The sequence below is a fragment of the Tenrec ecaudatus genome, chromosome 1 (assembly GCF_050624435.1).
Source record: "Tenrec ecaudatus isolate mTenEca1 chromosome 1, mTenEca1.hap1, whole genome shotgun sequence".
Taxonomy (NCBI): Eukaryota; Metazoa; Chordata; class Mammalia; order Afrosoricida; family Tenrecidae; genus Tenrec; species Tenrec ecaudatus.
The window spans coordinates 77,757,065-77,775,045 of record NC_134530.1 but is presented as its reverse complement, the minus strand read 5'-3'; the positions used below and the strand labels follow the sequence as shown (position 1 = coordinate 77,775,045).

At 36.2% G+C, this 17,981-nt stretch overlaps 1 protein-coding gene across 10 annotated transcripts in view; it reads left to right on the top strand.

The window, feature by feature from the left end:
• TUT4 (terminal uridylyl transferase 4) overlaps window positions 1-17,981 on the top strand; it is a 150,490-nt gene that overhangs the window by 49,828 nt on the left and 82,681 nt on the right. For all 10 annotated transcript variants that reach the window (XM_075556100.1, XM_075556073.1, XM_075556090.1 and 7 more), the window contains 3 exons: window positions 12,730-12,907; window positions 14,355-14,443; window positions 16,207-16,258. In XM_075556100.1, the coding sequence (XP_075412215.1) occupies window positions 12,730-12,907; window positions 14,355-14,443; window positions 16,207-16,258 (319 nt within the window). The remainder of the gene's footprint in view (window positions 1-12,729; window positions 12,908-14,354; window positions 14,444-16,206; window positions 16,259-17,981) is intronic.

The following is a 17,981-nucleotide window of genomic DNA, read 5'->3' as shown; positions in this document are numbered from 1 at the left end:
AACCAGACTTTCTCCTCCTATAAAGATTTACATTCTTGGAAACTCACAGGGGCAATTCTGTTCTTTCATATAAGGTCACTATGAGTTGGAATCGATTCAATGGCTGTGAGTAAAGAGTAAGGAAAAGACATAACCTATGAAGAACTCCAACGAATGTATAAGGGTGCTTTACTCAATTGATGTATGTATGGATTGTGATAAGAGTTGTATGAGTCCCAATAAAAAGATTTATTAAATTAAAAAAACATGAAGAACTCAGAGGCTAATAGGATTGGAGGAAAAGATCTGAGGGAAAAATAGTGTGAGATGAAACTCAATAACAGGAATACGTAGGACCTTATAAGCATTGGATTTTGGGGTTTGTGATTTTTAAATTATTTTAATTTAAAGCTAGCCATCGGTATTATGAGTAGGAAACTCAAACTCACTGTCATTAAGTTGATGCTGACTTACAGCAACCCTATAGGATAGGCTAGAACTTCTCCTGTGTTTCCAGGAGTGTAACCTACTTAAAGGAGTCGAAAGACCCATCTGTCTCCGTCAGAGTAGCTTGTAATTTTGAACTGCTGACCTTGTAGTTAGCAGCCCAACACATAACCACTAAGACACCTGAACTCCTTTATAAAGGAGTAGAGTGCTATATCAGTACACGAGTTGTTCAGTCTTTTCTTAAAAAAATATTAATACAGTGTAACCTCAACTTTCATATCTTCCTTGAGAAATACTCTCTTTAACTTGACCTTACTTGATAAAAAAATTTAATATACTGTATAGTAAAATGTATGCTTTCTCATCTCCTTGTAAAATTTGTTGTTTTGTTAAGTGCTGTTGAGTTGATTCTGACTACAGTGATCCTGTGCACAACAGAATGAAACACTTGCCCCGTTCTGCACCATATAGATATTTGTATCTAATATTTTAGAAGATAGGTGTAGTTTCTTTCTTTTTTCTACTGAATTGCTTATGATAGTATCTAACACACATCAAAACCCAAACCCATTGCCTTTGAGTTAATTCTGACTCATACTCTGAGATTGTAAATCTTCATGGGAACAGCCAGCTTCATTTTTGTCCCAAGGATGGACTGGTAAGTTTTGAACCACCAACCTTGCAATTAGCATCCCATGCCTAACCATAGTACCATCAGGGCACCTTCCAAATCAGACCCACGGCTATCAAGTTGATTGTGACTCAGAGGGAACTTGTAGGGCAAATTAAAAAAATTTAGGGTTTCCAAGACTGTAAATCTTCATAGAAGCATATTACCTCATCTTTATCACACGAAGTTGCTTATTGTGTTAAACTTCTGACCTTGAAGTTAGTAGCCCAATGTGTAACCCATTGTGCCCCCAGGCTCCATAATACATGCAGCTGTGTAAGATTTCTAATTGCAGTGATAAAGTAGTTAAATTCCTGAGATTTGAAAACACATGAGATAAGTCTGATGATTGTCTCAACTTGAGAGCGTTTCAAGGATGTATTACAGGAAGGGAAACCCAGTGGAATCCCAGAGCGGAAGAGTCAGATTTGAGAGTTGCAGAGGGCCCAAGCAGCTAGAGTTCATAAGATAGTGTAACAGAAAAGAGAAAACTGCAGGGAGAACTCCAGAGGTACGTGGAGGCCCCCTTTAGAGTATTCAGCAGAATACTGATTGGGGCGTGCATGTGAGGAACTGCTGAAACCAAGAATAAGAACCAGCCAGGCAAATTGAGAGAATGGTTTTTAGTGTTCACACAGACTGGAAATTTTGCTTTCACACTATTCATTTTTGAAAATGTGCTACTTGCTGGGATACTGGGTAGAGTTTTCAGAAGGATTCTCTCTCAGGAGTAGGAATACTAAAGGAATTGTGCCTGTGGCCTCATCTAAAAACATTAAAATGAGACACAAGGACCTCCAGTTCAAAATATTTTCAAGACAAAGCTGAAGATTATAGAAATATAAAATAATAATCACCATCAGAAATTAATATTGTTTGCTAGTCAGTTAAAGATGACCAGGTATGCAAGGAAGCTGACAAATGAAACCAATGAGGAGGAGAAAAACCTGTGAATTTGTATGCGTTTCGGATCTGACATACAAAGAGCTTGGGAGTTGTCATTCTGTCCAATAAGTAAAAACCTGAACCCTGAAAATCAGTCATTCTTCTTAGATCTATTAGAGAATTGAGGTCACAGGGAAAAGGGCTGCCTGGAAAACTAGAGGGACCAGCAGATTTAGAAAAGCAAAGCTTTTCGGGAATGGACTGTAATTGTGCAGCTTTGCTAGGAGCTCAGTGTGTGGCTTGAGTGCTTAAAACTGTAGTAGTAGGAGGAAGAAGGGTGGCAGTGGTGAAGGGTGTAACCTTTAGGAACCCCCAGGTTCTAACTGAGGACCAGGAAAATCTCTTCCAGGAATAGAAGGAGGAAAAGTCATCATTAAAAACAGCCCCAGAGCTCTGTGTTCTTAACAAGTCCTGCCATCAAAGGAAACTTTTCACTAAAGCCTAACCAACTTGGGTTTTACTAAAGGTTAACGGACCTGGGAGAAGGGGAATACCTAAGTCCAGGCCCCCGAAATCTTTTTCTCTCACCTAAGTGGGGAAGTAGACTAAAAAAACTTATGAGTGAAGGTCAGAGCTAAGGGACACTGGCTCACTAAGACATTGATAACTAATCGTAAGACTGTAGAATGTTTTCTTTTTTCTTACATCTTGAGGTAAGTCTGATGGGTTGCTAACCACATTATCATCAAATTGACTTATAGTGACTCTGTAGGACAGAGTAGAATTACACTTTGGGTTTCTGAGACTAAATCTTAATGGGAGTATAGCACCTCATCCTTCTCCCACTGAGTGACTATTGGGTTTGAACTGTGCACATTGTAGTTATCTGTCTAGTGCTTAGTCTGCTATGCCACCAGGTTTTCCTACCACGTCAGTAGGATTCTGTATTAATAAACGGGTTACAGCTAAAAGAACTGTAAGCTTTAGGTCCTGTTTCAGAACGCGTCTCTAGGGAAACCCAAAAATAGCAGGGGAAATAAAAAGCAAGGACATTCGGGGGAAATACAGCCTTTGCTATCTCAGCTACACCAAAGAGTGAACATTTTTTAACTCCTAACCAGATAAATACAAAACTTCGTACCAGTGGTCTCTCTAAACTGTTTTGATTTTTAAACCTGGTCCATTATGTTCTTCTTTCAATAAGAATTACAGGGCATGGTGAAATGCAAAATAAAAACAAAAACCAGTGTGAAGAAATAAGCTTACTGTCAAAATCAGTGTCATATAGAGTAAAAATTTTGGAATTACCTTACAGAGAATTTAAAATAACTGATTAATATGCTAAGAATTCTATTTGAACAAGGGACAACAGGCACCCTGAAAGAACAAATAGATAATGTAAGCAGAGAGTTGAAACCTCTGAAACAGTAAAAAAGAAATGGTAGAAGAGACAGTACAATTAAATGTAATATTCTGATGGGTTCATGAAGAGATTGTACATGGCCAAGGAAAGAATTATGAATTTATAGATATGTCAGTAGAAAATTTCCACTCTGAAAATCAAATGTACAAATGACTTAAAAATAAAAAGTATCAAAAACTTAATGGAATAATTATAAAAGCTGTAACATGCATGTTGGGAATAGTAGAAGACAGAGAAAAGAAGAGAAAGTGCATTTTAATTGATAATGACTGAAACTTCCCAGATTAATGAGAGTCCAAATCACAGATAACAAGGTCAGAGAAAACACCAAGTAGGATAAATACCAAAAAATCTACACCTAAGTATCTCATATTCAAATTGCAGAAAATGAAGGACAAAGAAAATCTTGCAAGAAGTCAGAAATAAAACATCGTTTAGTAAATGGTTTGACTGAATCATACTGTCTCCCTCCGGTCTCCACCCCGATTATGGAATTGGAATTACTAGTGGGTGGCTCCAGAAGTAAAAAGACTTCTTTTCTCGCTTCCTTTCTACATTGTGAGGTGGCTGGGCAGTTCCTGGCTGAGGCCTCCATCCCTAGCCTTCTCCACTTGCAGGACCCAGTGAATTGGCTGCTATAGCAAACGGAAATGATCCCATGCCCCTAATATGTGGTATTGTCTAAAGTCCTCCATCAGCCAGGACTTCATTGCTGGTTGCAGGTTCCTACCTTCCCCAACACCCCCCAGGGGCCAGGACCAATCTACCTGCATTTGGAGGCCACCTACCTTCTGCCTGCCAGGCACTTTGCCTGTCCTGTGTCAACCTGAGTTCTATACACATGAGTCTCCTGATTCCTAACCCAAGACTTTTTTTTCCCTCTGTAAACTGTCTTGACTCTAAAATGCTTTCTGCCCTGAGGAGAACAGTCAGGACGCAGGGCTATCCCTTCCCCAGCCCTCCATTTTACCTGCTCTACCACCAGACTGTCTTTCCCAGGTGAACTCTTCAGGTCAGCCTATTCCTTCCATTGATGACCATACCCCCAGCTATTTTATACCACAATATGTATGTACATGCACACATAATGTGAAGACATCTTCATGGTTTTATTTTGAAACAGTTTGTAGATCTGTATTGTATGTCCTGTTTGATGGGTGCCTTTTTTTTTAAAAAGGAGACAACTCAAAATAAAAACTCCACCTACTTCTAGATGAACAATGATAAGAATTCATTGGATATCTCAATCATGCAAAAGTAAGGGAGTAGAGTGAATTATTAAAATGTTGAAAGACAAACCCACCAACCTAGAATTCTGTACCCAGCAAAATTATCCTTCAGTAGTGAAGGAGAAATTCATTGTCAGACAAAATTTGAGGAAATATATCACAGTAGACTAACCTTCTAAGAAATGTTAGAAGTTTTTTAGAGAGAAGAATGTGGTATAGTTCAGAAACTCATATATACATAAGGAAAGAGGCTCTGAAAAGGAATGAAAGTGAAATCTTGTTTATCATTCTTAGTTGGTGTAATAACTAGTAGGTTGTTTAAAATAATTTGTTAATCAATATATGAAATGAATGATGACAATGTGATAAGGATAGGGAGAAACAATTTAGGAGTACTCTTCTGTCAGATATCTGTAATGCTCATTCATAGTATTATTTGAAAGTGGGATTAGAAGTTTAGTTGTAAATATACCGTATATACTCGAGTATAAGCTAACCCGAGTATAAGCCAAGTTACCTACTTGTTATTTGGGAAACCAGAAAACCTAATTGACTCGAGTATAAGCCTAGGGTGGGAAATGCAGGATGTGAATTGACACAGAGACCAGAGGGGAGAGACGAGCTTGTAATTGGTCTTTCCTGATGATATATCTAAAGTAAATCAGTCAAAGTCTTATCATTCTCCACTGCTGAGGAGCATTCTGTTAGAAATACAAGAAGGCTTCAAAAAGTTGGGAGAAAAATTGAATTAAAGCCAATGGAGTTTTTCCACAAAAATTTCAAAGCCACTTAATATTGTAGATACTATTTCAGCGATGTCATTAATCACTTGGAATGCACATAGCCTAAATGTACCAATTAAATGTGACTGACTTAGTGGATATAAAAAAAACTATTTGTTGTCTATAAGAAACCCACTTTAAATATAAAAACAAAGTTAAAGTGGAAAAATAGAAGGATGAAGAAAGATATACCATGTTAGCACTAATCAAAAGAAAGCTGGAATTGCTATAGTAAGACAGAGCAGACTCTAGTGGAAGGAAAATGATCATGGATAATCAGGGGTCTAACAATGAAGGTGTTAATTCTCCAATAGGAATGAACAAGTCTTAACATATGTGCCTAACAACAGCGGTGCAGCAGAGTAAATGAAATAGAAACTGAAATAAATATAAGAACAAATGGAATTGCACTCCGATGTGCTGACCTCTGCGATTTCCCCAAATGTGGGAAACTCGACTGCATAATTTGTGGTAGTGGGGGACTGTGTTCGCGCTCTCCCCTGAAAAAAAAAAAAAAAAGAAAAGAACAAATGGACAAATATCCTATTGTAGCTGAACACTCTCTTTTAAGTAATTTATTGATCCAAATAAGCAGACAGTTAATAATTTCCAATTGAATTGAATAGCATCATTACTCATCTAAACCTAATAAAAATTTTTTAAGCTCATGGGACCAATCATCAAGATAAACTGTATTTTGGACCATAAATATACCTGTGTGAATTAAAAAAGAATACAAATCTCATGAAGTTTGCTATTAAATCATAAAATTTTGCTAGAAACCAAGGACACAAATAAAGCTACTAAGTCTCCAAATAGCTGTAGATTTAACAAAACATTTTCTAAATACTACAGGGATCAAAAAGGAAGTTTGAAGATAAAATTATTTTTAGCTTAAACGGAAATGAAAATACAACAGCAAATTTGTGGGGTGCAGTGTAAATAGTGCTTGGAAGGAAGCTATTTTCCCCCCTCTTATAGCTCTTAACACAATCCATACATCTATCCATTGTGTCAAGCACATTTATATGTATTTTGCCATCATCATTTTCCAAACATTTTCTTTCTACTTGAACTCTTGGTATCAGCTACTTATTTTTTCCCCCTCCTTCCCCTCCTTCCCTCCCTCATGAACCCTTGATAATTTATAATATATTTTTTCATGTCTTACCAAATGCTGTCTCCCTTCACCCACTTTTCTGTTGTTCATCACCCCTGGGGGGGAATGTTATTTATCATATATCTCACCTCCCCCCTACACTTCAGGTATCGCTACTCTCATCATTAGCCCTGAGGGGTTTATCTGTCCCCAGTTTCCCTGTGTTGCAAGCTCTTATCTGTACCAGTGACATACTCTAGTGTAGCTGAATTTGTGAGGTAGAATTGGGGTCATGATAGAGGAGGGGGAGGAAGCATTAAAGAGCTAGAGGAAAGTTGTATGTTTTTTTGGTAAGACTGGCTTGTCTCTTCCTTATGACCCTTCTGTGAGGGGATGTCCAATTTTCTACAGATGGGCTTTGGGTCTCCACTCCACTCTCCTCCTCATTCAAATCAATATGATTTTTGTTCTGGATCTTCTGATGCCTAATACATGATCCTATTGACACCTCATGATCACACAGGTTTGTGTCCTTCTTCCATCTGGGCTTGGTTGCTTCTGAGCTAGATGGCTGCTTGTTTATCTTCAAACCTTTAAGACCCCAGATGCTTTATCTTTTGATAGTGGGCACAATCAGCTTTCTTTACCACATTTGCTTGTGCACCCATATTGTCTTCAGCGAATGTGTTGGGAGGTGAGCATCACAGAATGCTGGGTTATTAGAACAAAGTTCTTGCATTGAGGGAGTACTGGAATAGAGGCCCAATGTCTGTCTGCTACCTTGAGATATAAATATATGAACCAAAAAGTAAATAAATATATGTACATAGATCTATTTCCCTATTGTTGTATATAAATATATGTATGTATGTATGTGCCTGTATTTAGACCTCTGTAAATGTCTTCTTCCTCCTAGTTATTTCCACATTTTTTTTCTTCTTGCCCTACTATCATGTTTGCCTTCATTTGGTTTTTGTCAATTCCTCTTGGCTAAATTGCACTTGATCAAGCCCTACCAGGCATCCTTTACCACTTGGAAGGAAACTTATATTATTGAATGTGTATATTAGAAAGAAGAAAGTAAGTTCTAAAATTTATGGAAACAAGAAAAAGAAGAGGAAATTAAATTCAAAGTTAGCATAAGAAAAGAAATAAAACTAGAGCCAAATCAATAAAATTGAAAAATATTAGTAATAAATATTAGCAAAACTAAATGCTGATTCTTTGAATAGTAATAATATTAATAAACCTCTAATTCAGAAAACGAAGACACAAATTACAAATGTCAGAAATGAAATAGGGAATATTACTTCTTATGTTGAGGACATTACAAAGATAGTAAAGGAATATTCTGAACAATCTCTTTGGTCAGAAACTTGATAAAATGAACATCTTGAAAGACATCTACAATGACAAACAGATAAAGATATATGTGTATGTGTATATATATTAGAGTATTTTGATCAATAATTAATAAATTCAAACAAAAGGATTTGTATATAAAATATATACAACTTATTAATAAGAAAACAACACAATAAAAAGGGGTAAAAGCTTTGAGCTAAGAATTTTTAAAGAAGACATGCAAATGTCAAATACATGAAAAGTTTCTCAACATTATTAATTATAGACAGTAGATGGATTATTACTAATGTTCAATTTTTTTCAAAAATGAAATGGAATACATAAATACTGATATTTGAGGCATTTGTGAAATGAAATGGACTGGCAGTAGCCATTTTGAACCCCAAAACAATGATTTATTCTTGTCAGGAATGACAGATTCAAATGAATGGCATTACATTCTTCATCAAAAAGGACATTTCAAGATCTCTCTTGAAGTACAGTGCTGGCGGTGTGTGATAGGTAGGTTTATTGTGCCAACCTGGCCAATAGGAACATATGGGATTAATAAAGTCACAGTTTGATCAGACAACAAAGAGACGAATGGCTCGGTAAGAACCGCCTCTCTTTCTCACTCTCTGGTGATTGGACCAGTGTGCGGCTACTTTAGCTAGTTTTCTGCCTCAACTTGTAAGCTACATTACCTGTGGGACAGCGAACCTGTAGATCATGTTGCTAGAGCTTGAGGTTTCTTCAAGACCTGTTTCGCCACACTGCTGGTGTATGCATAGCTTGAGCTTGAGGCTGGCAGATCTTAATGTCTCGTATTGCTTAAGTTTGATATTCTATCTGGGCCTGCTTTGCTAAGTTCCTGAGCTGCTGACTGTTCGTAACCCACCCTGCTGTTTGCTGCCTATGACCGAACTGCCTGCATTGTCCTAGGGAAGACTCAGTCTCCTTGACCTTGGACCCAGCAACCCTCCTGAGTTTAAGGACTTTCAGTATATTAACTCTTCCACGGAAGTGAGTTGAGTTGAGCCCTCTGAACTGCTGTGTGGACTAATTAGCTGTGATATTCCTTCATGCTGTATAGATCTAGCTGTCTATCTAATCATAAGTGTCCTGGTTTTGATTCTCCAGAAAACCCTGTCTAACCCATAGTGATAGGATAATATCTATCTGTGTATATGGAAATCCAGTCAATAAAACTATTAACTCAAATTTATGCACCAACCACCAAAGCTAGTGATAAAGAAATTGATTAAACACTCAAGATGCACTGATAATTAATGGTGATTGGATTACAAAAGGTTGAAACAGAGAAAGTATCAGTAATTGGAAAATAGGGTCTTAGGTGATAGAAATGAAGCTGGAGATCTCATGATAGAATTTTGTAGGACCCATGACTTCTTCATTGAAAATACTATTTTTTCAAGAACACAAATGGTCAGTATGCATGTGGGACTTTTCCAAATGGAATACGGAGAAATAAAATTGACTATCTTTGTTTGAAGAGACTATGGAAAATTTCAATATCGGCAGCTAAAACCAGACTAAGAGCAACTGTGGAAAGACCACTTATTGCTCCTATCTACATTTAGATTAAATCTGAAGAAAAATTATACAGTCTACAAGAGCCAAAATGCAGCCTTGAGATCAAAATCCCACCCATATTTTAAGAACATAAATAGGTTTACAGCATTGAACATTAATGACAGAAGACCTGCTAAACAGTGAGAAGACATCAAGAACAGCATATATGAAGAAAGCAGAAGGTCATTAAAAAGACAGGAAAGACAGAAAAGATCAAAGTAGATGTTGGAACAGACTCTGAAGTTTGCTCTTAGTCATAGAGTTAAAGCAAATGGAAGAAAGGATGAAGTCAAGGTGTTGAAAGGGAAATTTCAAAGGGCAGTTCCAGAATGCAAAGCCAAAGATTATGCAAGGACCTAGACTTAGAAAACCAAAGGGGAAGAACATACTCAGCATATCTTATTTTTTAAATTAGTTTTCATAGCACTAACTGACATATTAATATGAATTTTTGTCTGTTGTTTATTTCCCCTAACTAGAATATAAATTACTTGAGAGCAGAAACTTCATTGATTATCATTCTAACACAGGGAAATAGGCTATCAATGAGAACAGCATAAAAGAGTGTTTTTTAAGTGTCTGTTATGTTTTTAGTTCCTTGTCAATCTAATATGATTTAGTATATTTTGTGATTTGGTGCATATAAAAATAATTTTCTATTAAAATCTTGTATCATCTTTATGTTATTAATATTTTGGGTGAACCCTAAAATAGTTATCAAAAATTCACCTAAAACTTAAATTATAATGAAGAGCTGCAAAAAATGTATACAAATGGGGTCTTAATTGCTTAAGTTGCTAATTCCACACCTTAAATAAATGTTACTTATGCAAAATCTGGATATAATAAAAATAAGTAATATTAGGAATGGACCAAAGTCATTTTATTTGAAGAAGACCAAGTACTTTTGGTTATTAGATCTAATAGGAATTCCATGTCTGAAGAAAGAAAGAGATTGTTTCTTTCTTGAGTGAAAGTTGTATTTGAAAATACCTATGTTTTAATACTAAATGAACAAAACTATATGGTCTCAAATTTGTTTAGAAAAATAAAGTTGTAGCATGTGAGATAATGGGTAATTATTTACCTCTATTTCATGGTGGTTTTTGCAAATATCGTATAATCATTGTAATCTTTAAAAATAAACATTTAAAAAAGTCATTGTTCATATACAAGGTAGCTTCAAAAAGTCTAAGGAAACATTCCATTTTTGCATGAGCTTTTCGAAGCCCCCTGTATAGTATGGTTCCTCTTCGCCCTTTTTATTTAAAGAGGTTTTAAAACTTTTAGCAGAATAGATTTTGAAAAGATAATATTTTACCTCATATTAGATAAATAATAGAAATCAATTATAAATGATAGACAGGTGTATCAGGTGAGGCAATGGAGCCTAGGATGTTTTCTTGTGACCCTTAAACCCTTCGACCTGATAGTTGCTTAGAAAGTTAAAAACCTCTCATGTCTAAGACAGTTTGTCTATTTTGTACCATAATCATCAACCATAATTATCAACTGTATTTATATGGTCTTGGCTTGGATGTAACATTTCAGAATTCATGATGTTACCCTAGTAGAACAAATTGTATTGCTTAAAAATGAACTTAACAGCAACCTCCTGTATAGGAGGGGTCTTGTCTTTTTCTTTTCTTTTTTTTTTTCAATTGTGGAAGTCAATTTCTTTTTTTTTTTTAAACAATTTATTAGGGGCTCATACAACTCTTACCACAGTCCATACATATACATACATCAATTGTATAAAGCACATCTGTACATTCTTTGCCCTAATCATTTTTTTCACCTCTTTTCTTTTTTTACATTTTATTAGGGACTCCAACAACTCTTACCACAATCCATACATATACATACATCAATTGTATAAAGCACATCCATACATTCCCTGCCCCAATCATTCTCAAAGCATTTGCTCTCCACTTAAGCCCCTTGCATCAGGTCCTCTTTTTTTTTTTCCCCTCCCTCCCCTCTCCCCCCTCCCTCATGTGCCCTTGGTAATTTATACATCGTTATTTTGTCATATCTTGCCCTATCCGGGGTCTCCCCTCCCCCCCTTTTCTGCTGTCCCTCTCCCAGGGAAGAGGTCACATGTGGATCCTTGTAATCAGTTCCCCCTTTCCAACCCACTCACCCTCCACTATCCCAGCATCGCCCCTCACACCCTTGGTCCTGAAGGTATCATCCACCCTGGATTCCCTGTGCCTCCAGCTCCCATATGCACCAGTGTACAACCTCTGCCCTATCCAGTCCTGCAAAGTAGAATTCGGATGATGGTAGTTGGGGGGAGGAAGCATCCAGGATCTGGGGGAAAGCTGTGTTCTTCATCGGTACTACCTCGCACCCTAATTAACCTATCTCCTCTCCTAAACCCCTCTATGAGGGGATCTCCATTGGCCGACACTTGGGCCTTGGGTCTCCACTCTGCACTTCCCCCTTCATTTAATATGGTATATATATATATATATATATATACATGGCATATATATATAAATATACACATACATACACACACATATCTTTTTTTTTTTGCATGATGCCTTATACCTGGTCCCTTGGCACCTCGTGATCGCACTGGCCGGTGTGCTTCTTCCATGTGGGCTTTTTTGCTTCTGAGCTAGATGGCCGCTTGTTCACCTTCAAGCCTTTAAGACCCCAGACACTATCTCTTTTGATAGCCGGGCACCATCAGCTTTCTTCACCACATTTGCTTATGCACCCATTTGTCTTCAGCGATCCTATCATGGAGGTGTGCAGTCAATGATAGGATTTTTGTTCTTTGATGCCCGGTAACTGATCCCTTCGGGACCACTCGATCACACAGACTGGTGTGTTCTTCCATGTGGACTTTGTTGCTTCTGAGCTAGATGGCCGCTTGTTTATCTTCAAGCCTTTAAGACCCCAGTCACTATCTCTTGATAGCCGGGCACCATCAGCTTTCTTCACCACATTTACTTGTTCACCCCCTTTGGCTCCAGCAGTTGTGTTGGGAGAGTGAGCATCATAGAGTTCCAATTTAATAAAAGAAAGTATTCATACATTGAGGGAGTGTTTGAGTAGAGGCCTAAGGTCCTTCCGCCACCTTAATACTTAACCTATAAATATAGACACATAGATTTATTGCATGTCTAGATGTTAGGTGTCAATCTTACACATGAAAGGGGCTCAGCTAGTGTCTGTTAATTTAGTTATATCTTCTCAAATATAAAGGCATTAAACTAGAAATGCTTTTTCATTGTTACTGTTGTTAAATATCATGCTAATAGGAAAAACAAGAAGAAAGTGAGCTTCGTTCTCTGCCACCTCCTTCTCCTGAGCACTTGGCTGCTTTAAGTGTTGCAATTATTGAATTAGCAAAAGAACAAGGAATAACAGATGATGACCTCAGAGTTCGGCAGGAAATTGTGGAGGAAATGTCAAAGGTTATAACAACATGTTTACCAGGTACAGATATATTTGATACTTAGTTTTAAAATTTCTAAACTCTATTTTGCTTCCTTTTGAATTTAGGGCAAGTTTCTTAATATATTTTTAATTTTCCCCCTACTTAATAGCAGATTAATTTAATTTTTATAGACTATATGAAATATTGGTAGCTGGATAACATTTGAAAAATGGAACTTAAAATGTAAGCAACTGCCATTATAGAATACATTTTTAGTGGTCAAACATCTATTTTTAGTATCATTAATTGCTAAATAGACTTTCTGGCTATAGTATTTAAATATAAGCATTCCAAGTAACTACTGAGTAAAATTTCTGTTGATTGATTCTGGGGAAAAAAATACTTTAAATAGTAACTGTGGAGTAGAATATCTGTATTATAGAAATCTTATTTTTGAATCAAGTGAATCCAGGGTTATTATAGATACCTTGATAATTATTCTTTTAGCCCTCATTGATTTTATTTTCTGTATTGATATAAGATTTAAGCACATATATCTCATATCAAAAAGTTATTTCCTATCATAAAAGGGATGTTAGATAATTGATGTTTTATAGTTTCATATTATACATTGTGAGTTAAAAAGAAGAATATAAAATAAAAATTTAAACAGAAAAATAATTTCTCTGTGCTATTTCTGTACTAATTTTTTAACCCAAAACACAATACTTATTTAGCACAGATTAATTCACCATTATTTAAGAATTGCAGTGAACATTTTAGGATTTCAGTTATTTGGATAACGTTTTGTAATCTTGATCAAAATAGGGTTTTATATATGTAACAGAGTGTGAGCTAAAAATTTCTAAAATACTAAACCATTTTAACCCCTTAAGTTTCAGGAATGAGTTTTCAATTTTTCAAATCCTTTTAAATTTATCTTGCTATATTTTTGAAATAAGATACTTGGTTATCTGAGAAAGGTAGTTATCAAAGAAAGTTTGTGAAGCATTATTAGTCCTATATATTTTGTTCCACAAACTTTGAGAAGCCACATTATTGTTTTTGTTTTTCTGTTTTAAATTTGCATTGTCAGATTACTTCATTTTATATTTTTAAAAGCATTGACTTTGGATGTTTTATCTGTTCCATACTCAAAATATCTAAAAATAAATGTAGTTTATTATAGTAGGATCACCTAGTTTAGTGTATTTTTATATAGTTATATTTAATTGTAAGCATATGCTCAGTGATCATTAATGTTATTAAAATTTTGTTTGAACATGGAACTTTAATGATAATTGCTGCTTTCCTTCCCTATTTTTTACTCTACAACTGAGAACTATTTTTATTATAGATCAGTTAGAAGTCTCATTTTTTTCTAATTGTATTTGAAATTAAAGGCATAGAATCAAAGTATATGAATATATTTAATTTTCCTATTCCTTTTCTAAGCATCCAATTTTGTATACTATTTTATACTTTGAAATATTTTCTTTCTTTCAGAATGTTCACTTAGGTTATATGGCTCCTCAGTGACTAAGTTTGCTCTGAAAAGTAGTGATGTTAATATAGATATAAAATTTCCTCCCAAGGTAAGTCATTAAAAAAGAACTGTTTATGTGTGGTTCTTAACTAGTGGTTAGAATGTTTTGTTATCTCTTCAGAGATGAGATACCAACCCACTGCCTTCAAGTCTCTTTTGACTCATAGAAACCCTATAGGAGAAATTAAAATAGTTCTGTGGAGTTTCCGAGATATGGGGAACAGATAAACTCCTATTTTTTCCACTGTGTAGCTGGTAGGTTTGGACTGGAAACCTTGTGGTCAGCACCCTAACCCTTAACCCAGTGTCACACTAGAGCTGGGGAGCTATAAAACTGTGGAGTGTTTTTGGAAATTAGTCTTTGGCTTCAAAATGCATGACAGGTGCTTTTACCTAATTCAGTAGCTACATGTCATTAGTGAAAGTATGATAGGGCTGGGCACAGCTAACGTTACCCACTTTACTGCCATGTGAAACCTTTGAAATCGTCAGCATTTCATATTTTATTGCTATTTTGGATAATTTTATACTCAGAGGTTTTATTGCGGTGAAGGTTCGATGTTTTCATTTTTAGCCATTGACTTTTATAATTAATATATGATTATCACATACTGTTAAATAGTAGCCCACTTTAAACTAACTTGTTTTTAATATCTCAATAAGTTCTCCTTAATAATCTCTTGTAAAGTACCATGCTTTTATGCAGTTTATACAAGGAACACCTACCATATATACTCTTGTATAAGCTGAGTTTTTCAGCACATTTTTAATGCAGTTTTTGTGGTAAAATTAGGTGCCTTGGCTGATATTTGGGTTCACTTATACTCGAGTACATATGGTACAGCATACATTATTGTATACAGTGCACCATTCATCCCCACACATTTTTTCATAATTTCAGTATTTTTCATGATGACTTGAATTTCTCTGAGTGATGGATTTAATGTTAGTTATCTTCTTGGTGCCTGCTGTGCATGTTAGGCTCCCAGCCACAGACCTTCACCAGGCTACCCTTCAGGTATCCAGCAGTCATTCTCTTGCCTGGTTTCTTCACCTGCTGTGCAAACGGCTTTCTCTGTAGCAGGAAGAAATAACTTTTTCTGTCCTGGAAACAGCCCTTTTCAGGAGTCTAACTCTAGCCCATGAGGTTCATGGGTCTGTGCACTGGCCTCTCAGCCAGACGAGGCCCACATGTCACCCCCATGCTGCCCTGCCCTCTGGCTGGTTGATTGCTGCGCTCAGGACATTTGAATCTCTTGCTCACACAGTGACTGTGGGTTGGTTGTGAGAGTTGTGAGTGAAGAGAGTAGTATATACCCTCACTAGGATGACACAGTTCTGAATGGCTGGCAGGAGCTCTGTAGGGCTGGTACAGTGCACCTGGCTTAGCTGTCTGTGTGAGACCTGAGTGGTGGGCAGTAGCTTCCTGTCTACTCTGGGATCAGCTCATGTTCAGGTTGTGGCAGCCTCTCATAATAGTCCTCCACCTAACCCTTTGCCTGACTGCAGCTTAGAGTACCTGGACCTAAGCACAAGGAGCCCCACTGCTTTCAGGGTAGGCCGTGAACTACCCCAGAGCAAAAACAGTTTTGTTTTGTAATTATGAAGGTACTAAAATACTCTATAATAGGAGTATCAAAACATTTGATTTTCCACAGACTTTTGGAAGTCTCCTCATATTTTCTGCTTACAGTATTTTAAAATTTAGAGTATGGTTTTATATAAATGATGTTCTTTAATGAATTGAATTTTCTCTAAAGTTCTATTTAAGATTTGAAGTTTATTTATTGACTTAATTCAAAATTTTTTTAGATGAATCATCCAGATCTTCTTATACAAGTCCTTGGGATTTTAAAAAAATCTGGTGAGTGTTTTTCTGTTTTTAATTTGCCTAATTATGTGCATTATTAATGGAAGATTCTCTAAAGTTACTTGTGTTGAGTTGTCACTATGGCTAACCAAGTTAAAATTAAAACTCAGCATTTTGGAGTTAAAGGTATGATATAAGGATGTATAGATAATGATAGAAAATAACTGTTACACAAATCAAATCATAGCTAGTAAATTTTTAATATATGCCTGGTCTGAATTTTTTAGGCAGAAAATATATTCATATAGTATACTTTTAAAATTTAAAAAACAAAATTACGAGTGTCTCAAACAAGGCTCTAGAACATGTAAATAATCTAGAAGATTATTTCTTTTTAAAATTGTAGTAAAAATATATGATGGACTTAATAAAGTTCATGGAAAAAACTAGAATCTAAGGATAAATGTGGTTTTTCAAGACCTTTTTGAAGCCCCTCATATAATTTTTTGGAGTTCTTTCCTATATAACAAAACATTTGCCAATTTTGCACATTTTCCATATAAAATTCAGATGTAATTATTATGTTCATCAGTTGATCATGCTTAGTCTGCCAGCATTATCCATTTCTAAATTAGTCCATCCCAGTAACAGAAAGTCTCTGCCCTCTTAACGGATGACTCATGCTTTTCTTTTCTCATCCTGTTCCTGGTAATCACTTTGGTTAATATTTATTTACCTGTACACGTAAGTTTGATCATACATGTATTGTTTTATGACATTTCTTTCAGCATGTTTTCAATGTTCGCTCATCCATGTAGTACTTTCCTTTTATGACTATTTCATTGTGTGTGCCACATTTTGTTTACTTATTCGTCTGTTGCTGGGAATTTAGCTTGTTTCCATCTTTTGGTTCCTATGAATAGTTTTGGTCTCTCGACAGCATATGTGAGATAAAGTCTAACCTCCAAGGTGCATTCCGGCTCTACTTGCTCCCAGACAGATTTGCGTTTTTGCCACCGTGTTACACGCTGTAGTCTTTCCCCAGCGCCCTATTTCAAATGCATTGATTCTTCTTCAGTCTTCCTTTTTCAGTGTCCAACTTCCAAATACCTAGGACGCAACTAAAAATACTCTGGCTTTGGGTTAGGTGTCCCTAAGTCCTCAAAGTTAACAGCTTTGCTTTTCAACACTTTGAAGAGGTTTTGTGCAGCAGGTTTACCCAATGCCATACATACATCCTTTGATCCCTCGACTGCTGCTTCCATGAGCACTGATAGTGGGTGCACGCAGGAGAAAACCCTTGGCAACCTCAATTCATCTTCTCTCCCATTTATTGTGATGTTACCTATTGGTCCAGTTGTGAGGATTTTTGTCTTCTTTACATTAAATTTTTTAAAATACTGAAGGCTGTAATCCTTGATTTTTATCAGTAAGTGCTTCAAGTCCTCTTTAATTTGAATAAGCAAGATTGTGTCACTGCATATCACAAGTTGTTATATAAGTGGTGCTTTAATTCTGATGCCACATTCTTCATATAACTCAGCTTCTCTAATTAATTTGCTCAGCATATCGACTGAATACATATGGTGCGAAGATCAGCCCTGATGGACACCTTTCTTGATTTTAAACCATGCGGTATTCCCTTGTTCTGTTTGTGCAGCTGCCTCTTGATCCATGTATGGGTTCCATGTGAGCACAATGAAGTGTGCTGGAATTCCCATTCTCAAAATTATCCGTAATTTGTTGTGAGCCACACAGTCAGTGCAGCATAGTCAGT